Here is a 20,815-nt window from a genome sequence, read left to right on the forward strand (position 1 = left end):
GGACTGATCGGCCGTGGATCGTCCGTAAGCCTATGATTGTTGACCCCTCGTATCGAAATTTGTGATACCAAGGGGAAGCAGGGAAATAGAGGGTCTTCATCCTAAGTAATAAAAATAACTAATCTAAAGCACCCCTAAGTCTATACTAAACTTACCTAAATCTTTTTGTCACTTAGGATAAAGGCCCTAAGTTAATCTTGGACCCCGAGGGCTGCTTACGACCTGCATGAGCTGAACGACAACTGGTAATAGCTCCCGAAGATTGACCTATAGATAAGCAGAGAGAGCTTTGGGAGGCTGGGTGATCCTTGTCAATGTGGAGGCTGGGTTCCTGGATGGAGTAATCCTTCCGATATATGAGCAAATCATAGGATCTTCCACCACTGATTTTCGAACAGGATTAAGCTATTGCTAAGCGAGTAAGCCTATCTCCACTTTTAAGGATGGAATGGGTCAAAGCTCCGCCAAGGATGCTCGCAAAAAGTTGCCAATGCGTGATTCAGTTGGTACCTGAGATGTACACTTTCGATCAAGTTCTGAGTAGCCTGTCTAGGTGGTCTGTGGTATTCAAGTCAACTAGAGAGTCAATGCTATAGAATTTGCTTCAGGAGCTCTGATTACCTATTTTACTTGTCTTCACAGAGTTCTCGATCACGTTGGCCGAGGTGATATCGCAGACAGCGTTTAGATCTAGTTCCCCAAGCTTCATCTCCATGTCCTTGTACCTATCACTTGTTGGAGCCAGCGTCGGATCAAGTAGTACCGGGTCATCACGCTTCGTGGTGCCGACAAGCCATTCCATCGACGTTCTCCAGTCGGCTTTGGCGTTGACGGTCACCACGCACTGGAAACGTCCCTCGTCCCTTCTCTTGAGCAGAATGGCGGTTCTCATAGAGACAGGTACACCAGTCTTTGTCTCAGGGTTTTCCAGCAGCGTCCAAGACGCGCAGTTTGGCTTGCCATAGTTTCGCCCGCGCAAATCGATGGACCCTGTGACGGACGCTGCGTAGCTCATCTCTCTTGCAATTTCACGCTCATACTTCAGACCGCTTCCTAATTCCACTCCAGCCGCGCCTGCGCCAAGGGTCACGTCGCCTCCAGTAGTTGTTGTCTCTGTCTGTGTCGTCTGAGCAAATCTCAAGTTGCCGTTGGGCGCGATAGCAAAAACCTGGGGGTCGGCTACGCCTTTCTCGCTAGCGGAGAACCTCAGCTCGATATCGACATGTGCGATGCGTCGCGCTCGTTTTCTCGGGTCAAATCGAAATTCGAGAACAATTAGAGTACACAAATCATCGCCATCGGGATCAAATAGGCCGTGAATAATGTCGACACTGGAGCAGCGAATGTCCACGGCGCCTTTGCGTTCGATGATGTTCTCGCGCTGATACAGATCCAATGGATCATTTTGAGTGCGGAACTCACTCCCCTCTTCGCCTTTGGGTGCAAGTGCGATGCCAAAGGAGATCTCTTCCTCGGCATCCACGTCGTAGTTAGGGTCAGTACTCATTGTGTGAGCGTTGACGTCAATAGGTAGGGTGTGAGTACTCTGTATATGGTAGAAGTTTGTGATCAAGAAGTGGAGGGGTTGTCACGACAGCCTGATCTGATACATAGGAGGTACATGCGCTTGGAAATGGGGTTCTCTGCACCCCTGTTCATTTATGGATATCCTTCAGTCTGGTGAGCGGTTAATAAATGACGTGTCTTCTGTAGCTGCAGGCTGCTGCGGGTAAGCAGAGAAGCAAATAAGCAACCAGAGGGTCATTGAAATGCAAAACAAGAGCTGAGAAAAATACATCCCAAATAGATTTGGCACCAAGAACGATGACAAAAGTTGCATTTACAACAGATGTCAGAGGCGTCGTTAGCGATGATGACGATGAGGACTACGAGAACGATGATTTTGAGGAGGAGCCCGCCAAGATACCCAACCACGATGAGGTGCTTTTTGCCTTTGAGAGCATCACGAATGAGGCTCGGAACATGAAGTTGAACTTGGGCAAGAGAGAAAATCGGGAGAGCTTCTTACAAAAGTATGGGCAATTTCTCTCAAAATCAACAAAAGACTCAAACCAGACACTCCTTCATATGATTGCAAACACAGTGGGACACAAATCGTTGACTCGGTGTGTAATCAAGTTCGACAAGACCTTGCTGTACCGCGTGGACGATTCAAGCAAGACTCCTCTGCATACCGCTATCGCCAAAAAGAACCATGCGTTCATCGAAGTGGTCCTGGATGAGAAGAAAGCGATTGATGACCTTGATTCACTGCTCCGCATTACTTGTGAGCACAGGAGGAACTGCATACATACAGCCATCTATCACAACCTTCAGCACCAGTATACCATAAAGTTGATTAAACGAGCATCCGAAGAGACACTTCGCGCCCCAGATCAAAGCGGCTTGACACCCTTGCACCTGGCAGTCGACTACAAATATGCATCAGAAGCACAATTGAGGATTGTTGAGGCGCTTCTTGCTCACGGAGACAGCGCCTTGGATAAGTATACCAAAGAACCTCAAAACCTATCCGTCTATGAATACCAAGACCATACACAGCGTCTCTGGCGGAAACAATTCGAGGTACCAGCTTCCGCTCGTATTGGGGAGAGAAAGCAAGTTGAATCCAGGGAGGACCAAGGTCAAGAGGGTGAACACGCTGGATCCAGGCCCAAAGGAGGGTTGGAGCATGTTAGTGGGAGAAGTCGCATCTCTCAACAGCCAGGCAAAGACAGCCACGGAGGGCTACATCGAGGGCCTGATAATCTTCATGCACGAGGATCAGAACAGACAGATGTATCCTCTTCAAGCCACACTTCAAACGCAAATGGACTCCATGGAGCTGAGAACGGAAGAACGCCGGGAGAGGCACCCGAAGGTTTCAAGCCTATACAGAGAAGACAAACGGGTATGGAGAACGTTGAAAAGCAGGCCCAGGAAGAGAAGCGCAAGAGCGAATACGCAGAGAAGATCCGCCAGGCAGTCAAGCTGCATTACCTCCGGACTACTCTGACGATCAATTCGAAGCCTGCCAGCAGAGACCAGCTCAAAGCTGTGAAGTTTCTTCATGGCGCGAATCTCAATAGTGAGACAAGACCCCCCTTAATTTAGGCAATGCTAACTCTTGGTTTTAGACATTAACTTATGCTTCGACTACTCGGAGGCACCACCCGAGATCTACGAGGATTCTTTCAAACAGAGTTATGACCATATCAACTTTGACCAAGTTCTACGCTATGTTTCGTTCCGAAGAATAGAGCTTCAGAAACCTCCTGTATCAGCTGTAAAAGCAAGGCTAACTAGGAATCGGACGCAGACGTCAAATAAAGGACGCGGTAGGGATGATCTCACTGTTTTCTTCAACTGGCTCAAGGGGAAGGGGGTCAAACACATCCTTAAGGTGATGGTGGATGACCTGAAAGATCCATCACATAGCGACAAGGCACTCGAGGATTGTCTTCGACCTTTTGAGGTGGAGATCCTTGACTGGACCAAGGTTGACTTGTGTCCAGAGACAATCCTGACTGCTTGTCGGAATGTGAGACAGCTCTATTTGCGATGGAGTGGTAACAGGGCCATTTTGAGAGCTTGGAGTGAGCCTGAAGGGCTGGCGAAGCTAGAAAAGCTAGAGGCGGTACATCTGGTATACAGTGAAGAGCAGGTATGTGCTAGTCTAGGACCTACCTTCAGAGTGAAACTAACATTGCATGTTTGATAGGCATTGGAGTCAGCCGATCGCATCACTATGTACGCAAATGATTTCGAGGAGCGGTTGAACGAATCAGCAGCAGCAAACCCGAAAAGGACTCTTTCAAATGACGAAGACGATACGGGGGGAGGAAGACGTATACTCGTCTTTAGATGCAAAGCAGATGTCCCAGGAAGTGAGCGCATCGTCCGAGAAGGAGCATTTGCAAAAGCTCAAAGCGGCATCAATGAGATGAGTCTACAGTCCAACAGATGGCTGAACTGTATGGACAAGTTTGCAGATGAATTACAAAACACGTGCTCCGAGTTTGTCAAACCTCAAAATGGCATCAAGGTCGCTCTGATCGACGATGGAGCTGATCCCTATGTTGAGTCACTTCGGGGTAAGATCTGGGGAGGAGAAACGTTCAGCAGAGGTTTCCCGCACGAGAATGGACCAAGCCCTTACTATAGGTCTACGAAGGGCCATGGAACTGTTATGGCGGATATGATTTGCAGGGTATGTCCGATGGCGAGGCTTTATGTGTATAAGCTTGAGACGCAGACAAGTCTCAACTTGGCGACACAGACCCATGGGAAGGAATACATCGCTGCTGAAAGCGCGGCTCTGGTGAGTACAGGTCTAGAAACAAGCATGTTTCCATGGCTAACACAACATAGGCTGTAAGGGCAGCGATAGATCAGAAGGTGGACATCATCTCAATGTCCTGGACGGTCAAAGAAACGGTCGAGAATCGCGATGGCGTCAATACTTTCCGCCAAGCTATCAAGGATGCCCTTGACGCCGGTATCCTCCTCTTCTGCGCCGCCGCCGACACCGGGGCCATCGCAGAAGTCGAATATCCATGGTCTTTCGACCAGCGGCGCATCTTCCGCATCGGCGCAGCCACTGCAGACGGCCGCGTATGGGGTCCAACAGGCAACCCGCAGAGCCTAAGTTTTATCTTACCTGGCCACAAGGTAGTATCGCGAAATCCACACCGAGAGGGGGCGTTACCAGATGACTTTGAAGAACGCACAGGCTCATCTGTGGCTACGGCTTTGGCAGCTGGTCTAGCAGCACTTATATTACACTGCGTCAACCTTGCTGTTGTTTATGGTAAGGAACATCCGTCCACTACGGCTGTTAGCGCCGAGGATCTGGAGCGGCTTGCGAATCACGATGATATGTATAATGTACTTCGTGGTATTGGGCTGGATGAGGGGCAGCAGCGGTTTATTGAGGTTTGGCGACGGTTTGATCGCCCAGCGAAGGAACTGAAAGAGCCGATGAGCGACAAGATGGATGCACTTGGGATTGTGGCTAGACTGGCTCGAGATCTTGTTCCTAGTGGGAGTAGCTAGTCTTGCACCAGGCTATGGGCAGCCATTAAATGTGTCATAGTAAGTGCAGGTCGGAAAGATTAGGCAGCGGTTGCTGTTCAGGTTGTAGAAAGTTGCAACTGATGGTATACATCTTCCGCTAAAGTTCGAGGGAGAAGCCATTATCAAACAACAAAGCATCGCCTCTGACAACCCAAACGGTCGCCTTATCCAATAAATTTGAAACCTGTTGCCTCTTTTTGATATGACTGATACAAATGTCTGCTTGCAAAGATCAAACCCAAGTCGTACCCCACATTCCACTTGCATACTTATGCGTCCGGATCTTGCGTCTCCCATCAGGTAACACTTCCACATACTCATTCAATCCCGGTCTATATCCAAGCTCCTTTTGTTTCTGCTTAGCAATCTTATCAGCTTCCTTCTCTGTAGTAGTCGGTGGCCGAGTTGGCAATGGCAGCCCTGATCTGCGAGCGTCCTCAACTGCAAGGTAGAAGCCTAGGTCATCTTGAATCTGAAGTAGACTCTCGGCAGATAACGAAGAGATTTGCTTCTGCATGGTAGTCAAGCTCGTAGAAGAGGATGCTGTTGCTGAAGGTTTTGTGTAGACAAATTCTGGGATATCATCGCGAATGCGCTCGCAGGTCCAGCAATGGCAGTGCTCCTGTATGGGCGATGGGTCGTCCATATCGAAAAGAATCTTCGCATCTCGTTTGAGGTCCTGGCCCTGCGTTGGTTCCGACTGTATGCCTCCAATCTCTTTCAGGAAGGCCTTGTATTGTCTTGGAAACAGGCGGTGCGTCCTCCAGAAAAGCCTAACGCCGAAGGACTGATGACAAAGCATCTCCTCTTCCACTGCATTGGGCTCCCTCAAGTGAAAGTCGAGGTACTCCAAGCCCGCTCGGATCAGGGACCCTTGTAAGGCAGGTGAACGTATCCACAGAAGCTTATGGGACTCCTCCATGATATCTTCATGCCTCTTGACTTCGCTAAATAAATCCGTCTCAATACGCACTTTGCCGGTGTCGGCATATGCCGGGGGACTCTGGATATACTCAAGAATGTCGCATGGTTGAGAGGTGATATTAGTGAACAACTTCTGTGCAGATCGAGGGAGTACAAGCTGCATCTTGTCCATATCGAAGACATCGCGAATGGCAGGCCAAGGGAAGCAAATACTTTTCAAGCGCGTGGCATTGGCACCCTGTGCGTCGCAGGCAGCATCATAAGCCTCTGAGTTCAGCATAAGTGCGTACCAGACGAGTAGGATATCCAACGGTGGCAGATAGTCCTTTGTGAGCTGAAGAGCAGCACGGCTGCCGCCATGATGCGAGTAGGCATTCGCGTGGTTCAGTAATAGTTCGATGCCAGACCACCAGGTAGTAAATCGAGTAACGGCGAGCTTTATGAGAAGATCCCATTTTTGGGATGCGGGAAGTTGCGTAGGCTCTGAAGGCGACGCTGGCACTGGACTCTTGGTTTCGTCATATGAAGGTGGTTGGATGACCTCGACGTCAAGCGCCTTTGCGCCAGCCCTCAGGTTGCGAAAACATTCAAGAAGAGCCAGATGTACGGCAGCATGGCTCGCGTCGGGGTATGCCAATAGAGTCTCAATACTTTGTGCTTCGGTTTCGCAGGGAATAGAAAAAACATTTGAGAAGACTCTTGGGTCAGGAATGATTGTCTGTTTACCGTCTGGCTGAGCAGGTTTGTATGACGATGGCAATGTCCAGGTGTGAGGATCCAGATTGACCGCTTGGTCCACGACCTTTGCGCCGCTGCGAAAGTTCTTGAACAGGGGCATCGAAAAACCGTTGACCACTCAAAGTTGAAGCAGTGGCGAGTAGGAACCAGTAGAAGATTGAGCAGAGTCGATTGATTTAAGGATGAAAACGAATCATTAGCCTGGCACTCTGCCTTGAAATTCCTTGGTCGAATTGCGCCTCATTCTGGGGCGCATGACGCTAAGCCACCCAACTCTAAAAGCTTAATTCAGATAAGGCAGGGAGAGAGATCAGCCAAGACAATCGATGACATTAATGTGAGCAGTAAATTCTTGAAGTAATAGATATAGTTATTAATTCCATTATGCGGTACGAGACAGGAGTAACCAAGCCCGGTCTCTTCATTATTTCTCGACCCCCGAAGCCCTTAGCAACATCATTGAATAAGATATTTCAATTCAGGTGCCAAGAAAATCAAGACTGCTTACTTACAAAGAGGCATATCGAGTTGAAACACCACTAGAGAATTGTACTGTGTGTATATATAAGTGGTTGAGCTGCCTTTAAATGTAAAACAATGGTAAGTCTTTCATCCGTTTCCTTGATCTTCGCTGTTGACATTTCAGGCATAATTAACAGGCAAATTCAGATTACCTAAAGATTGAAAATACCTCCTATTCACCATTGCTTCCTGTAAGAAAGGCATGTAATACTTTTGCAGCCTCCTCCGAATCATCCTTTCCTCGGATCTGATCCAGAGCAGCTTGGGTCTGCTCAGGCATAAAGCCTCGTTCAGGTGTATAGAAATATTTAATCGTTTCCGTTGAAATCTCCTCGTCGAATTCAAAATGACCTTGAAATGTCAAAACACGTCCCGGCTGATATATACCCTGCACGGTGCAATGCGGCGTGCTTCCTATCGACATCCACGACTCGGGCCAAGATGTCTCGAACCGAACATGGTCGCCGTGTGCGAATTGCATCCGTAATCCATCCCCGTCAGGGAGGCTCAGAACATGACTGAAATGAGCTGCGAATTTTGGGTTCAGAGCGACTTTGTGGATGCCGACTTCATAGCCCTTTGGATCTTTCTCAACAATCACTCCGTATCTTTCAAGCAGGGCTTCAGAGATAATCTGGTGCCCGAAGCAAGCTCCGAATAGTCGCACATGTTGATAATTCTGGTAGGTTTCTCGAATGAAAGACTTCAACTTTGCAATCCAGGGATCCTTATCATAAACTCCTTTACGAGATCCAGTGATGAGGAGGGCGTCGAAGTCGTTTGGATTGGGATATTCGTCTTTGATAATATCGAATGCAGAAATCTCTAGAATCTTATCAGACCCTAGAGTCTTGTTGACAGCTTGCAGTCGATGGGCAAAGATGCTGCTATATGTTGGTCCCCAAGTCTCGGCGACCTTGGGCACAACGTAGTCGCAATCCAAAATGGCGACCTGTACAGGTTGCTGAAGTCGGCTTTTTACGGTCATTATTTCTCAGAGGTGGAGACGGTTTATATCCTGATCTTGGAACTTGAAAAGAGTCAAAGAATTTGAATCGCTTGAGGAGCTGGACCATTGGAATCCTGTAGATAAGTACTATCTTGTAATGTCCGCCTGATCATGAATTACAACCGAATGCACCCCCACTCACTATTTTTACCAAATCTGGAAAGTTTTAGAGACTGTTGGTCGGACTAGCTCAATCTGATGCTACCATGAAGTGGGTATTCTCCATCCTTATCGGCTACTTGCCGGCCCATGCCGAAGTGCTCGGGATAACGTCCGACTAACAGATCCAACCTCCATCAACGTTATAAACAGCTCCAGTGACGAAACTGGCTTCTTCACTGAGGAGAAAAGCGATAACATTCGCAATTTCGTGAGGCTCAGCAGGACGCTTTTGAACCTGCAGTGCAAGTTCTGCTTCTACTGCTTCAGCCATTCCCTCACCTTCCATCATGGGTGTTCGAACACTGCCTAGTAATGATAATAGTAGTCAGACCTACGGTAGTTTGGCTTGTGAAGCTTGGGTGATTTTCTCCTAGCCTAATGAAATGAGACGTACCTGGTGCAACACAGTTGATGCGAATATTCTCGTTCTCTTTTGCGGCAGATCGAGACATGCCAATGACAGCATGCTTGCTTGCACAATATACAGAAGCATTAGCAAAGCCAGCTTGGCCATCAACACTAGCTGCTGATACCTGCACACGCATAAGCTCTCCCATTCCGGTAAAGAAGTTGATCGACACCTACAATGCTTCCTCCAGACTTGATATGATTTAGCTCTGCTCTCAAACAATTGAAAACACCGCGAGCATTTACTCCCATGATGAAGTCCCACTTATCATCAGTCTCATCGCGAAGACATGTGCCGTGTGTGAAAACGCCGGCCATATTAACAGCGCCGTTAAGCTTGCCAAAGACAGAAACCGTCTTCTCGATCCATGCGTTTACTTCTTGGCTGTCACGCACATCGACTTGTGTGATGATGTGTCCATCACCAGGAAGAGACTTGAGAGCAGCCTCAAGGCCGGCTTTGTTCATGTCGGCGAGCGAGAGTTGGGCACGACGACTTGCTAGGAGCTTAGCAACTGCGAGGCCAATACCGGATGCTGCACCTGTAATGGCAATCTTCAAAACTCAGGTTAGGTGCCTTGATGTCAAAAGGGGAGAGCTCTTAATATATATACCGTCTTGCCGTCAAACGAAGCCATTGTTGATGGGCTGGGGCTTTACTTGGCTGATATCAGGCGTGTGTATGTTGAAGGACTGTCTAAATTGAGTCCCAGTGGTGTGATTTGCAGTTGATCTCGGTGTCTGAGAGCTTACAATCGCCACAGAAAACTTGATGTGATAAAGTGCCAAATGTGAACCGAGCTACTGCTATTTAAATAAGTCCTTCATTCCCAAGAGTTGGACTCATGCCCATAAATTACTCGCAGACCTGCCTATTCCCCCGGTATCTGTGATCCAAACAACACATCTAACTCTAACTTCTATAGGTCGATCGTGGTAGGCAACACAGACACACGATTTTATCCAATTTGGGTTACCTTTCTTACACAATGTGACGGTGCATAATAACTGTACTACTGCATCGCCCTCCATTCAGCTCGTTAGGCTCGACATACCAAATCCGGTTAGACATCACAGACTTCTGCAGTCGACCCGAGCATCTTGTGACTCTGAACCTTGGTACAGTTCATGACGCAGGAACGAATCATGGCAATGATGACAATCCGATGGTACGTATTTGAGTAATCGGGCCTCTATTGGTAAAGTCCAAAAAGCAGCGTTACTTGCGGGCCTTCTAGGGTAGTCAAGTAGTGGTTCAGTTCGAGGATGACAACGGAGATAAGATAAGATAAGATAACATCCAGGACTTCTAGAGTACCTTTTTGGCTTGAGATAACTGCTAGCATTAGTAGTAAACAAGGCAGATGGGCCTTATTAGAGTTATTAGTCTTAGAAATATCTCAACGCTCTATAGTCTAAATTTAAATTATCTTCCCTTCCTCAAATCATTGCTTAGGTAGCCCCATTGGCGATTGGATATGTCTCCTTCGAGGCATCTATGTATAAGTCTTTAATATCATGGTGAAACTGCCCATGTACCCGACGAGCCAGCGAAGTCATGATGCTCCTGCTCAACAACTCGGGCGTCTTGTGCTTATGTTTCCAATTATGGCTCACAAAAACGCCCTTGCACTCGCCATTTCCATCGAGTGTAAACTCATTACCGTTGGCCTGATTGCAAGGGATGTTTTTTACATCATGTGTTCTGTTGAACTCGTATCGGATATAGTACGAGAAAGCGCTCTGTTCATGTGCCCACTTGAAGTTCCAATGATCGCAGCCAGGTATACTCCGTGGGCAATCTTCCCATCGTTGAAACATATCTTGGGTACGCTGACTTGCTTGTGCGATGACGAAGCCCGTGTTTAGGATGAGGTTTCCTTGGGGATCGTAGTCTTGTTCCCAGTCAAGGTCGTAAGCCATGGCGACTAGGGTTTCTGGGCGGTAATCCCAGAGGTTCATGAGCCATTCGAGTGGAAGGTCGAGATGAGTAAAGACGGCGTCTGAGTCTAGCGAGATGACGAAGTCATGGGTCTTGAGAGCCTCTTTGGTTATGGCAGGCTTTACCCAAGTTCCGTGTCGATCGGGATAATCGGCTGCACGGACGAGTCGGTAATCGTAACCGTGAATCATAGCTAAACCTTCAGTAACAGCAGAGCATCAGATAGAGTTGACAAGACGTACCGTATATATAATGGTTCAAGTGTCCTCCAGTCCGCCCGGGTAGTGTTGTGAAGTCCAAGGGACATTCATTTAACATCGTGTTCTCGGTTTTACCATCAAGCCGAGTATCAGTATCAACGATAACGACCCGTTTCCCTAATGGCTTCTTCCATCGTACTTGGTCGATTGGTACTTCGAAACGTTCTCCCTTGTCGGTGACGAATACTCTCTCTGTGATAGGATGTACCAGAGGTTTCCATAACTCCGCCATTAACTTCGGCAGAGCCAAGCTCTCGGTTCCATTGCCATGCTGTTTATAGGCTTCCGGTCGAGATTTCTTATGACAGTTGGCACTGAAGTTATCCGTGGTTTGAGGAGCTGGAGGAGGAGTAGAGGGGGGGTTGGATGGAGAGACTGTGGGTTTCCTATGTAATACATCGTCCTTAGCATCGCCAGCGGAAGTCTTTACCATGCAACGGAGTGGCAAGTGTGTACTTACAACGGATAAAAGGAAGAGACGGGAAAGCAGAAGAAGATAAGAAATGCAGTGAGGCTAACAACTGAGCAGATCCATATAGCCCGCCTGGGGGCGTTCAACGCTCCCATCTTCACACCATTCTGAGCACCACAGAATTGAAGACCCATTTCAAAAGAAACGAAGAACCAACAAGTTAAACGTGACGTGACTACAGCGAGCTCAACGATTTAAAGACAACACCGAGACTGGATCTCACTCCCAGGGGTTACGGCATGATTCGTAGCCCTACTGATCTATGAAGGCCCGATGCTACGTCCCCTGCATCTAAGTAGGAATAGCCGAAACGTTGATCAACGTAATCAAGTGGACGCATCGCTGTCACTCAGATACTATTTGGCCAATTGCGATGCATCTATCGTATGATGGCCACGATTCTTACTGTCGAAGCACAAATTCCGGCTAGAATAGGAAACTACCGAAGTATACGAGAAGCCTAATTTCCGTTTCTTCGAAGAGGGAAATGTTCTAGACCTGTCTAAGCTCTGGCAATTGGCCGTTAAAATGTTACCTAACGCAAGGTCCACAGCTCGGTTAAGAAGCCGATGAGCATCAAACACCCAACACATGCTCATGTCATGCCAGGGATAAGAAACGGGCGGATAGAAAAGGCCACGGTGTTTCTGGGTTTTCAAACAAGTCCAAGTATACAAACAAGTCGTGAGATTCACGGCAGGCCATTGAGCTTAACTTGGTCTTCTTTATCAAGATGTCCCTTATGACGATATTCGTCAACCTGCCACGATCGACGGTAAATAGTGGACCTATGGTTAGTAAAAAAGACGCATCGTTATGTGAGAGTTCCAGTTTATTGGGCTTTGCGTATGATCCAGCTAAGCCTCCCTTTTACGCGTCAAGGCTGAGGCGCAACGCCGAAGGATTCAGTAGCGTAGCGGGAAAAAGGAAGACTGTTTCATTGCTTTTACGCGAAGGCCAATCAAATGCCCCGACACTGGGCCAAGTAGAGTTCAGCGCCGACTAAGGTTAAAAGGTTAATATCCCTGCTACTCAACTACTGACTGAATGAATTTTTGTCTTGGGTGAAGCTATGATGATTGGTAATACACCCCGAGATGGTAAAGAAGCTATACGGGATTGACCTCTGCCTTGCTATATTTGCACCATTTTTAATTGATCATCCCGTCAAGTGCCCTGTCTACACATGTCACAAATTGTAGATTCCTAAAAGCTATCTGCATAAAATACTTGGTCAAGCAAATGCCATGAACATCCTTCATCAATATCAACCTCCACACTCGCAGAATGTTTAGGTGTATGATCTATGGACTCTGTAGATCCCGAAGTGTTGGTAACAAAATTTCTGCAATAGATTGTGCAAGTTTCGATCTCTTTGAAAGACACGTCAACGCCCTGATACAACTTTCAAACCACTGCAAACTCTGCCAAAAACTTTCCATTTCAATATCGAACCACTCATGCTTTTTAAGCTCACAAATAGTTGACAGGTGATAGAGAGAGGCTCTCGTAAACGCTTCCACCAGAATTGACGTGCAAGGATCTGTCAAGAGTGGACTCTCTTGAACTGCGGCATGACATTTTGGAAGTTGTTTGATATGGCTAGTCTTATGTGGAACGACAGCACCGGCGAGTTCAGCAAGATTAATTGCACTGCTCAGTCTGATATCCATATAGCTGTTTGTGTCGCCAGTAGTTGCCTTCTCATGCACTAGCTCTAACAAGTCCGCGAGAACCAGTGTACCGAGGTTCCAGGCTGTGAAAATGCACACAACCCAGCTTCTAAGCTTTGAGGAAACTCTATCATAGCCTCGTAACAAGCCTTGGAAAAATGAGGCGTACGTCATGTCCCAGTATCGACAAACAGTAATTGCTCCTTTTGCAGCATTGATGATATCATGAGTGCTCGACCTCTTCCGCAGAGCGTTCTGGATGTAGGATAGTTGGCGATAAAGTAAAACCTTGATGGGAGCTGCTTTGATCATCGCTCTCGAGGCAACTTCTTCTGAGCAAGGCCAGCCGAGAGATTGTGGCATTTCGGAGTCGTCCTTCAGAAACATATGGAGTCTCCATTGGCAAGGTACATTCTCCCTGTTTTGTATGAAACCTGCCATGCAGTGCTCATCGGCTATAACAACAGGCCGTTTATTCAGTGGCGAGACAACAGTATCAAACATTACAAGGAGCCAGTATAGAAAACCAACAGTTCGTTGGCTTTGTAAAGTCGAAGTGTCTTTAGACCCGCCGTGTGACCGGAGCCCCTCCATCTCGAAACGGTATTTCAAGGCAAGTATTGCCCTTGTTGCCTGATCCAGATGTGCAGAAGGACGGTCATTTGACATGATCTGGCCTATCAAGGGGATGGCAGATTCTTTGTCTGGTGAGAGACCGAGGCTATCACTATATCTCTTGAGACTCTGATCGTCGCTTGATTCTGGTCTTTCAGTGACACCAAGGATGAATCCAGCATAAGCAATCCTGAAACATTCAATTTCCATGGTTTCTTGAAGGGCGGCTCTTGCTTGCTCCCAAAGCAGTAGTTGTAGACTATAGTCCACTGGCATTACAGCTGTTGTATTTGAATGGCGCAGGTGCTCGACACTGGTGGGCGATGCTGTCCGCTTCTTGACATGGTTCTGAGTCCATTGAGCAGCAAAGGCCAGGATGCAAAGATGAAGAGTCCGAGAGACCGCCATATCTTCTTTGCGAGATAATGGTTTCCTGATTCTTTGCGTGGCACGATCTAACTGGAAGATATGCTGGTAGAACGGATTTGTTGGACCAAAGGTACAACTTGAGGATGAGGCGACGTCACCTTTCAATCCTTGCGCAACACTCTCTTGGGATGAGTGTGGTATGGAGTATGGACAGGTGACTTCGGATATCCAGCAAGAGAGGTTGCTCTCAAGAACATCATAATAGATGCAGAGTAGACTTCGTGTAATAAGTTGATTATTAAAAGCCACGGCCATGGTGACATTGGTGGTGGAGGGTGAAAGGACTGCTGATAGCTTTTGTTCACCGTGGATCCATTTCCGACGATACTGGCTGGGTTCTGCGTCTGATTGCGATCTTGACTTGAAAGAAGATAAGACGTTCTCGTAAGAGGATGGAATGGGTTCAGCTTTGATCAGGGAGTTACTCCCTTCAGACAAAGTCCCATCGAAAACTCGGCTCTTGAATAGTCCATGTTCGCTGGGGTTACATGGCCCCTGATTCCCACGTATACAGGTTAACCCCCAAATAGCGTTCAAGGAGCATGACTTTAATGTCTTCTGGCAATAAGAGCAAGGACGAATGCTCGAGATGTGATCTTGATCTATTGTCAAGGTCAGTCACATTGGAGGAGAAACGCAAGGAGTAATTTTGTACCAGAACTGCTCGATGAAGTTGTGGAGGAGGTGAGGCTGGAGCCAGGACCCCGGTCATTGTTGAGAGCATATCCATCACAAGCCCTCTTTGCCTTTTGACACTGGAGGCACGAACGTTTTTGGCGTCGAGGGATTCGGAAAGACATGACGATTGGACCTGGGTCAAGTAAACTGGTAAGTAGGAGGAATCAAAGTGAACAAGATCAAATGGAATGTTCAAAGAACAGGAGATGTCAGAGAGAGGAGGATGAAAGAGAAGGGAGCGGTTGTCGTCCACATCATTCTCAACTAGCTACGTACTTATGCTGGCGAGCTTACAGGGGTCAAGCCTCCAACTATTCGATGGAGTAGATATCCCTGTCACCTAGGTCTCGTGGGGTATAAGTCGTTCAGCGAACTTCTTCCGAAGCCACCATAACGACGATAGCCGCCGTAAATTACAAGCTACGACATCATTACGCAACAGATAGAGATCCCTGGAAGCTTGGTACCCTATCAAAGATAGGCTGGTGTTAATTGAAGCTGGGATCGTGGCACATGATGAGTATTAAGTTTGAGCGCGACGGGAAAATGGGGTCAAATTCTAGACCTCAGCGCTTTACCCAATTAGGATAAAAAGGTGAGAGTGAGAGGCTTATCAGTCTCAGATGGAGTCATGTTAGGCTAACTATGTACTTGGTGAATGAATACCTCATTTGCTGGATTCTAGAGCAGAGGGATCTGAAGATAGCTCAATAATTGAGATAAGAATGAAGGACCGGAAGAACGGAATGATGTATCGGTATAATACCCAGTCCAAACCACCCAGCTGATTGCATCCTCCCGCAGAACTCAATGCTTATTTTCGATATCTTGCAACGCCTATTACAATAAATTTCAGACAATCATGTCAACCCTGGAAAATCTCAGTTCTGCCAGTCAGGAAGTCAGTGCTGATCAAGCTCTGGCAAATCTTGGGTACAAAAACGAACTCAAGAGGACTTTGTCTCTATGGACTATTCTGGGACTGTAAGTCACAAAACACCCTTTCGGTTAGCCGCGATATTTAACAAGGCTCCAAATAGGTCTGTAGCGATAATGGGTGTTCCCTTCGGCTTGTCAACAACTCTTTACATCACCCTTATCAACGGCCAATCCGTCACTGTTCTCTGGGGCTGGGTCTTCGTAACACTGTGTTCCATCTGCATCGCCGCCTCCCTAGCAGAAATCTGCGCTGTATATCCTACCGCGGGAGGACCCTACTTCTGGTCCGCGATGGTATCGACCAGGAAATACGCACCCATAGCGTCCTGGATTACAGGATGGTTGAACCTCGTGGGAAACTTTCTGGTCACGACGAGCATCAACTTCTCGGGCGCACAGATTGTTCTTTCACTAGCTTCTCTGTTCCATGAAGAATACGTTGCTACGCCCTTGCAGACTGTACTTGCTTTCTGGGCATTTACACTCCTTGCAGCGGCGGTTAATGTATTTGGGACAAGATATCTTAGCGCTATCAACGTTGGCGCTATGATATGGACTGCCGTTTCGGTCGGCGTCTTCATGATTGTTCTTCTGGTCATGGCGAAAGCAAAAAGATCTGCTAGCTTTGTTTTCACGCACTATGATCCTTCGGCGAGTGGTTGGCCGACGGGCTGGTCATTCTTCGTTGGTCTACTTCAAGGCGGTTACGTGATGCTCGGATATGGACTCGTCGCATCTCTCTGCGAAGAGGTTGAGAATCCACATCTCGAAGTCCCTCGTGCCATGGTCATTTCTGTAGTCGTCTCTGGCTTTGTTGGCCTCGTATTTCTCATCCCCGTCCTGTTTACTCTTCCTGACGTGGCTACTCTTCTGGCTGTTACGAGTAACCAGCCAATTGGCACCATGTTCAAAATGGTCACAGGATCGAATGCTGCCGCTGTCATATTGCTTATTTTCATCATGGGAATCTTCTTATTTGCCAGTATTGGGGCTTTTATAGCTGCCAGCCGTTACACATACGCATTTGCTCGGGATGGGGCTATTCCAGGTCACCTTATCTGGTCTCGCATGAACAAGAAGCTTGAGATGCCACTGATGGCCATGCTTCTCAATGTTTTTGTGAGCATGCTTCTTGGACTTATCTACTTCGGTTCGTCGGCTGCTTTCAACTCTTTCACTGGAACTGCCACCATCTGCCTTTCGACATCATACGCTACCCCCATCCTTGCCTCCCTCATCCAATCCCGAAAACCAGTTCACGGATCCGCGTTTACCTTACGCTCGTGGGGCTTCCTCATCAATGGCATCTCAGTTTCATGGATATTCTTCTCCATAATTCTATTCTGTGTGCCCGTCACTTTACCTGTGACCGCAGTCTCGATGAATTACTCCAGCGTTGTTTTTATGGGCTTTGGATCTGTGAGTGTTGTGTGGTACATTGTCTACGGAAGGAAACACTACAAAGGTCCTGTAGCCAGTATGGAGGATGACTACCTGCCTGGTGTTGTGGTGGAAACTTCCGGTCATGAAGGAGAGATGGAAACTGTTAAGAAATCTTGAATATGGTAGTCTGTAGTTGGGAGAATGCACTGCTTCCCTCTAGAAGATTTATGGATATGTTCAAATTCAGAATTGTTCTGCGACTTCCTGGGAGGCTTGACACAAAACCTAGAGGCTATAGAAAGACCAGAATATCATTTTTTTTTAATTAGAGTTGGCTTTGGACAATACTTGAGCTTGACGCGCACCTTACCTGGTGAGCTCGTGTTCGTTTTAATCTGTCTCATCACAACCTGGCCCGAGAGATGTTGGATTCTCGCGGAGGCGTCATACGACTTGTGTCAAGGACGAAGAGCTGGTCTGCCTTGGTAAGTCACAAAGCATGCAAATTCTGGTTACTTCATTTGTACAGAACCATCTCTGCTGAATCAAGTTCATTCAGATACCTCGATCCCATTTTCTCAATCCGCAAATTGAAATATAGAATACAAGGCTCGATTTTCTTCTAGCTTCACTACTACTTGGCATTTTTGGTCTCTGGCACACCCCATCCAGGCTTCAACATTCCTAACACAGCATCCTCAGATGCTGCCATGTTAGAAGCCAAAGCACCGGGTCCAGACGGGCCTGAGTCGTGATAAGGATGTACAGGTCTCGCCTTACCCTTGGTAACCTCAAGTATAGTACCACTCTTGATCTGTATGTCTCCGTTCTCAGGGTACTCTCCAATCGTCTGGCTCATTGTGTCCCTTTCTATCAAAGCAACCATAACTTCGGCAACCTCCTCAGGCTCAACCCAGACATCATGCAAACCGTCAATCATAGCCATCTTCTCAGGGTTATCGGTGTAGAGAGGAGTCTTGATGATGCCAGGCGCAACAGCGACAATACGGATATTGGCTGAGCTGATGTTGCTCAAGGAACGAACAAAACCGCTGATAGCATGTTTCGAAGCATCGTAGAGAGGGGTCGCGATACTTGTGTCCTGTGCGCTCGTGCTTGAGATGAGTATGATGGTCTTATTTCCACCGTCTTGGGCGCTGAGAAAGTGAGAAATGGCGAGTTGAGAAGAGCGAATGGGATGGATTAGATTGATGTCAAGGAGAGCATATCGTCCGCCATCGATGGTATCGCGACTAGCCAGGGTCCCAGGAGGATGCCAAAAGTTGCTGAAAGGCTTTAACAGGGTGTTAGGACAACGAATTCGTCAATGCTAATCAGATCGGGATAAAAGCTCACAGGTTCGTACACGCCAGCGCCAGGACAGACTATGTCAATGCGCCCGAAATGTTGCTGAGCTGTTGTGAACATGCGCTCGAGTTGAAGCCAAACTCGGACATCTGTCTCCTGGAAGACAGCAATGCCATGGGAGTCTGGCTTGGTATCCTTTTGATGCTCTTCAAGCAGTTTCCGAGCCTCTGGTCTTAGGGCTAGATCAGCTAAAACAACATTACAGCCATTTGCCAGCAAAGAAGATGCAAATGCTAAGTTGATGCCGCTTCCAGCACCAGTGACGATGGCTGTTTTGCCTGTGACTGGCTGAGACATGCTGAGTTGAGATGAAAGTAGAGTGGAAGAAGGGATGGGCACTGGATCGAGACAGGTAGACGGGCAACCAACAAGCATACAATAAGTACTTCCCATGCAATTTTATTTCCCAGTATCAACTCCAACATATCCTAGTCCCTGGTGTCACTAAACTAAAGTTAGTGCGTGGTAGCATCTAGATTGCGGGGAAGTGGAGGAGCATGATAAGACACCAAGATATTGTAGCTTACCCCGATCAAGATAAAAAGGTGAGTCTGCCCCTCTCACCTGATACTTGGACATTCAACTCTGGTCCGCCCTTGCATCGAGGCACTCAACATTTTATCCAAGTTTGACGAAAACGCAGAGTACTCATACTCATACTCATTATGCCGACCAAAGTAAAAGGTCCGTTCACAATCTCTCCATACCTTGGCGTCAAGTGCTCCCCTCACTCATCTGACAGGCTGTCGCAATTGTTCACGCCGTCGTATCAACTGTGATAGAACATTACCGCACTGCCTGAAATGCGTTAGAGATAACCTGGAATGCTATGGCCTTGATGGGACGTTTCGGTGGATGGCCGAGCCGATCAATAGGCGAAAGCGGACTGATCGGTCCCGACGAGCGAGCCTGAACACCATCACAAACACGGAGGTAAGGAGCCGCATTTCTTGTGTCATCGAGAATCTTGCTGACCTTTTCTGACCAGAATCAACTGGTTTGCGGAAATGACGACAGTTCTCCCGCTCCGCCTGGCCCTTGTCCCCAACAGCCACTCCACCAGCCCGAGCACTGGGTAACAAACTTCTGTGAGTCCTCATCCTGAATCACGAACAGTGACTAATGCGCGATGCTAGTCGCTGAGCAAATTGCCCCGTGGATGTGTCCAGTCCTCCAGGCCGATAACGAATGCAAGATGCATCTCCTCCCACTGGCAATGTCATCTCCCCTCGTCTTTGATGCCGTCGCCGCAGCTGCGTATCATCGCCTCGCATACTACGGCAATCCTCAATTCGCCGCAAAGGCTGAACGCTACAAGGCCTCGGCCATCAGGGGTCTCATAACCAGCGCCCGTAGCGTGTGCACCCTGTCGGCTTCGTCGTCGGATCAGCTGTTTGCCGCTGCTACATTGCTCATACTCATGTATGACGAGATGATAGCGGCGCAGGATACGTTCATCACACTGGCCCGTATTATCGGTAATATGCGCAAGTTTGTAAACTTTTCCAGTCTGGGTGGCAGTGAGAAGCTTCAGAGGTATCTGACAGAGCAGTTTGGCTTGTATGTCTGGCTTTGATCCGTTGGAGCTGAGACTAACTTGGGCACAGCTTGACAATATTTTCTCTTCCTCACACAGATGACGATACAGCCACAGAGCAATTTAAAGAAGCCTTTGACTTTGTCGAAGAATTCGCCGAGTCATGTGCGCGCGACAAGCACAATCCACCGTTTCTGGCAGAGTGTTTCAGAACGATCCTGACAGTCTGGCATGGACAGAAGCATAACCCTGGCCTTAACGTCAATCTTGTCATGGAAGACTTCAAGTCCGAGATCGAATCAACAACCGACATTAGTGTCTTTGATCACTATCTCACCTGGGTGTACTTCATGTCTTCGGCAGCCTCTCCAAACGCATCGCTACGTAATTTCTTCAGAGACAGGCTACATAAACATACTACTACTTTTGGATGGAAGAATGTCGCTATGATGCATGCGTTTTTGGGGGAGTTGGAGGGTGCGGGGGTTACGTGGCCAGAACGTTTACAGTCGCATAAGAAGTACATTTGCGCGTAGTAGTACAAGCTTATCAATAATATTGATAGGCCAACTTAGCAACTCTGATAATGGTGCTCTAGAACTCGTGCAGTACACTGTGCGGAGCACGAGCCGTTGCGTCGGGAATGCTTGACATCAGCTAGGCGATGGCACGGACAGCTT

At 47.8% G+C, this 20,815-nt stretch overlaps 10 protein-coding genes across 12 annotated transcripts; 3 read left to right on the forward strand and 7 right to left on the reverse strand.

Annotated features, from left to right (window-relative positions):
* Window positions 1-383: 383 nt before the first annotated feature.
* Window positions 384-1,645, reverse strand: FOIG_04534 (uncharacterized protein). Its single transcript, XM_031202800.1, has one exon. The coding sequence runs from the start codon at window positions 1,505-1,507 to the stop codon at window positions 605-607; it is 903 nt and encodes a 300-aa protein (XP_031068247.1). The 5' UTR covers window positions 1,508-1,645; the 3' UTR covers window positions 384-604.
* Window positions 1,646-1,740: 95 nt separating this feature from the next.
* On the forward strand, window positions 1,741-6,908 carry FOIG_04535 (uncharacterized protein). Its single transcript, XM_031202801.1, has 4 exons — window positions 1,741-3,088; window positions 3,138-3,664; window positions 3,722-4,321; window positions 4,372-6,908. Exons 1-4 carry the CDS (start codon window positions 1,825-1,827, stop codon window positions 5,053-5,055), a joined length of 3,075 nt encoding a protein of 1,024 aa, XP_031068248.1. The 5' UTR covers window positions 1,741-1,824; the 3' UTR covers window positions 5,056-6,908.
* On the reverse strand, window positions 4,686-6,919 carry FOIG_04536 (uncharacterized protein). Its single transcript, XM_031202802.1, has one exon. It carries the CDS (start codon window positions 6,836-6,838, stop codon window positions 5,309-5,311), a length of 1,530 nt encoding a protein of 509 aa, XP_031068249.1. The 5' UTR covers window positions 6,839-6,919; the 3' UTR covers window positions 4,686-5,308.
* A 301-nt stretch (window positions 6,920-7,220) lies between these two features.
* Window positions 7,221-8,311, reverse strand: FOIG_04537 (uncharacterized protein). The gene has a single exon (XM_031202803.1). The coding sequence runs from the start codon at window positions 8,246-8,248 to the stop codon at window positions 7,433-7,435; it is 816 nt and encodes a 271-aa protein (XP_031068250.1). The 5' UTR covers window positions 8,249-8,311; the 3' UTR covers window positions 7,221-7,432.
* Window positions 8,312-8,546: 235 nt separating this feature from the next.
* FOIG_04538 (uncharacterized protein) lies at window positions 8,547-9,477 on the reverse strand (the record flags this gene model as incomplete). The annotated part of the gene is made up of 4 exons (XM_031202804.1): window positions 8,547-8,737; window positions 8,826-8,964; window positions 9,017-9,394; window positions 9,454-9,477. 4 exons carry the CDS (start codon window positions 9,475-9,477, stop codon window positions 8,547-8,549), a joined length of 732 nt encoding a protein of 243 aa, XP_031068251.1.
* Window positions 9,478-10,157: 680 nt separating this feature from the next.
* FOIG_04539 (uncharacterized protein) lies at window positions 10,158-11,761 on the reverse strand. 2 transcript variants are annotated; one of them, XM_031202805.1, is made up of 3 exons: window positions 11,502-11,761; window positions 11,024-11,427; window positions 10,158-10,974 (listed from the first exon to the last, which is right to left on the reverse strand). In XM_031202805.1, exons 1-3 carry the CDS (start codon window positions 11,645-11,647, stop codon window positions 10,292-10,294), a joined length of 1,233 nt encoding a protein of 410 aa, XP_031068252.1. In that variant the 5' UTR covers window positions 11,648-11,761; the 3' UTR covers window positions 10,158-10,291. The 2 variants fall into 2 exon arrangements, with proteins under 2 accessions (XP_031068252.1, XP_031068253.1); XM_031202806.1 differs by having other exon boundaries at window positions 11,024-11,749.
* A 1,056-nt stretch (window positions 11,762-12,817) lies between these two features.
* FOIG_04540 (uncharacterized protein) lies at window positions 12,818-14,485 on the reverse strand (the record flags this gene model as incomplete). The annotated part of the gene is made up of 1 exon (XM_031202807.1): window positions 12,818-14,485. The coding sequence occupies one exon, from the start codon at window positions 14,483-14,485 to the stop codon at window positions 12,818-12,820; it is 1,668 nt and encodes a 555-aa protein (XP_031068254.1).
* A 1,285-nt stretch (window positions 14,486-15,770) lies between these two features.
* On the forward strand, window positions 15,771-17,407 carry FOIG_04541 (uncharacterized protein; the record flags this gene model as incomplete). Its single annotated transcript, XM_031202808.1, has 2 exons — window positions 15,771-15,892; window positions 15,949-17,407. The coding sequence occupies 2 exons, from the start codon at window positions 15,771-15,773 to the stop codon at window positions 17,405-17,407; spliced, it is 1,581 nt and encodes a 526-aa protein (XP_031068255.1).
* A 457-nt stretch (window positions 17,408-17,864) lies between these two features.
* Window positions 17,865-18,895, reverse strand: FOIG_04542 (3-hydroxybutyrate dehydrogenase; the record flags this gene model as incomplete). The annotated part of the gene is made up of 2 exons (XM_031202809.1): window positions 17,865-18,524; window positions 18,587-18,895. 2 exons carry the CDS (start codon window positions 18,893-18,895, stop codon window positions 17,865-17,867), a joined length of 969 nt encoding a protein of 322 aa, XP_031068256.1.
* Window positions 18,896-19,453: 558 nt separating this feature from the next.
* FOIG_04543 (uncharacterized protein) lies at window positions 19,454-20,693 on the forward strand (the record flags this gene model as incomplete). Of its 2 annotated transcripts, XM_031202810.1 has the most annotated exons (4): window positions 19,454-19,531; window positions 19,587-19,686; window positions 19,735-20,158; window positions 20,206-20,693. In XM_031202810.1, the coding sequence occupies 4 exons, from the start codon at window positions 19,454-19,456 to the stop codon at window positions 20,669-20,671; spliced, it is 1,068 nt and encodes a 355-aa protein (XP_031068257.1). In that variant the 3' UTR covers window positions 20,672-20,693. The 2 variants fall into 2 exon arrangements, with proteins under 2 accessions (XP_031068257.1, XP_031068258.1); XM_031202811.1 differs by lacking the exons at window positions 19,454-19,531; window positions 19,587-19,686 and having other exon boundaries at window positions 19,695-20,158.
* Window positions 20,694-20,815: the final 122 nt, after the last annotated feature.

Source organism: Fusarium odoratissimum (genome assembly GCF_000260195.1).
Source record: "Fusarium odoratissimum NRRL 54006 unplaced genomic scaffold supercont1.5, whole genome shotgun sequence".
Classification (NCBI taxonomy): Eukaryota; Fungi; Ascomycota; class Sordariomycetes; order Hypocreales; family Nectriaceae; genus Fusarium; species Fusarium odoratissimum.

Coding starts and splice junctions, on each gene's coding strand:
- FOIG_04536 (XM_031202802.1), bottom strand. CDS start 6,838: ATGCCCCTGTTCAAGAACTTTCGCAGCGGCGCAAAGGTCGTGGACCAA.
- FOIG_04535 (XM_031202801.1), top strand. CDS start 1,825: ATGACAAAAGTTGCATTTACAACAGATGTCAGAGGCGTCGTTAGCGAT. Junction 3,089..3,137: donor TCATGGCGCGAATCTCAATA/GTGAGACAAGAC, acceptor TCTTGGTTTTAG/ACATTAACTTATGCTTCGAC. Junction 4,322..4,371: donor CTGCTGAAAGCGCGGCTCTG/GTGAGTACAGGT, acceptor AACACAACATAG/GCTGTAAGGGCAGCGATAGA.
- FOIG_04537 (XM_031202803.1), bottom strand. CDS start 8,248: ATGACCGTAAAAAGCCGACTTCAGCAACCTGTACAGGTCGCCATTTTG.
- FOIG_04534 (XM_031202800.1), bottom strand. CDS start 1,507: ATGAGTACTGACCCTAACTACGACGTGGATGCCGAGGAAGAGATCTCC.
- FOIG_04539 (XM_031202805.1), bottom strand. CDS start 11,647: ATGGGTCTTCAATTCTGTGGTGCTCAGAATGGTGTGAAGATGGGAGCG. Junction 11,428..11,501: donor GTCTCTTCCTTTTATCCGTT/GTAAGTACACAC, acceptor TGTATTACATAG/GAAACCCACAGTCTCTCCAT. Junction 10,975..11,023: donor CTTGAACCATTATATATACG/GTACGTCTTGTC, acceptor CTGAAGGTTTAG/CTATGATTCACGGTTACGAT.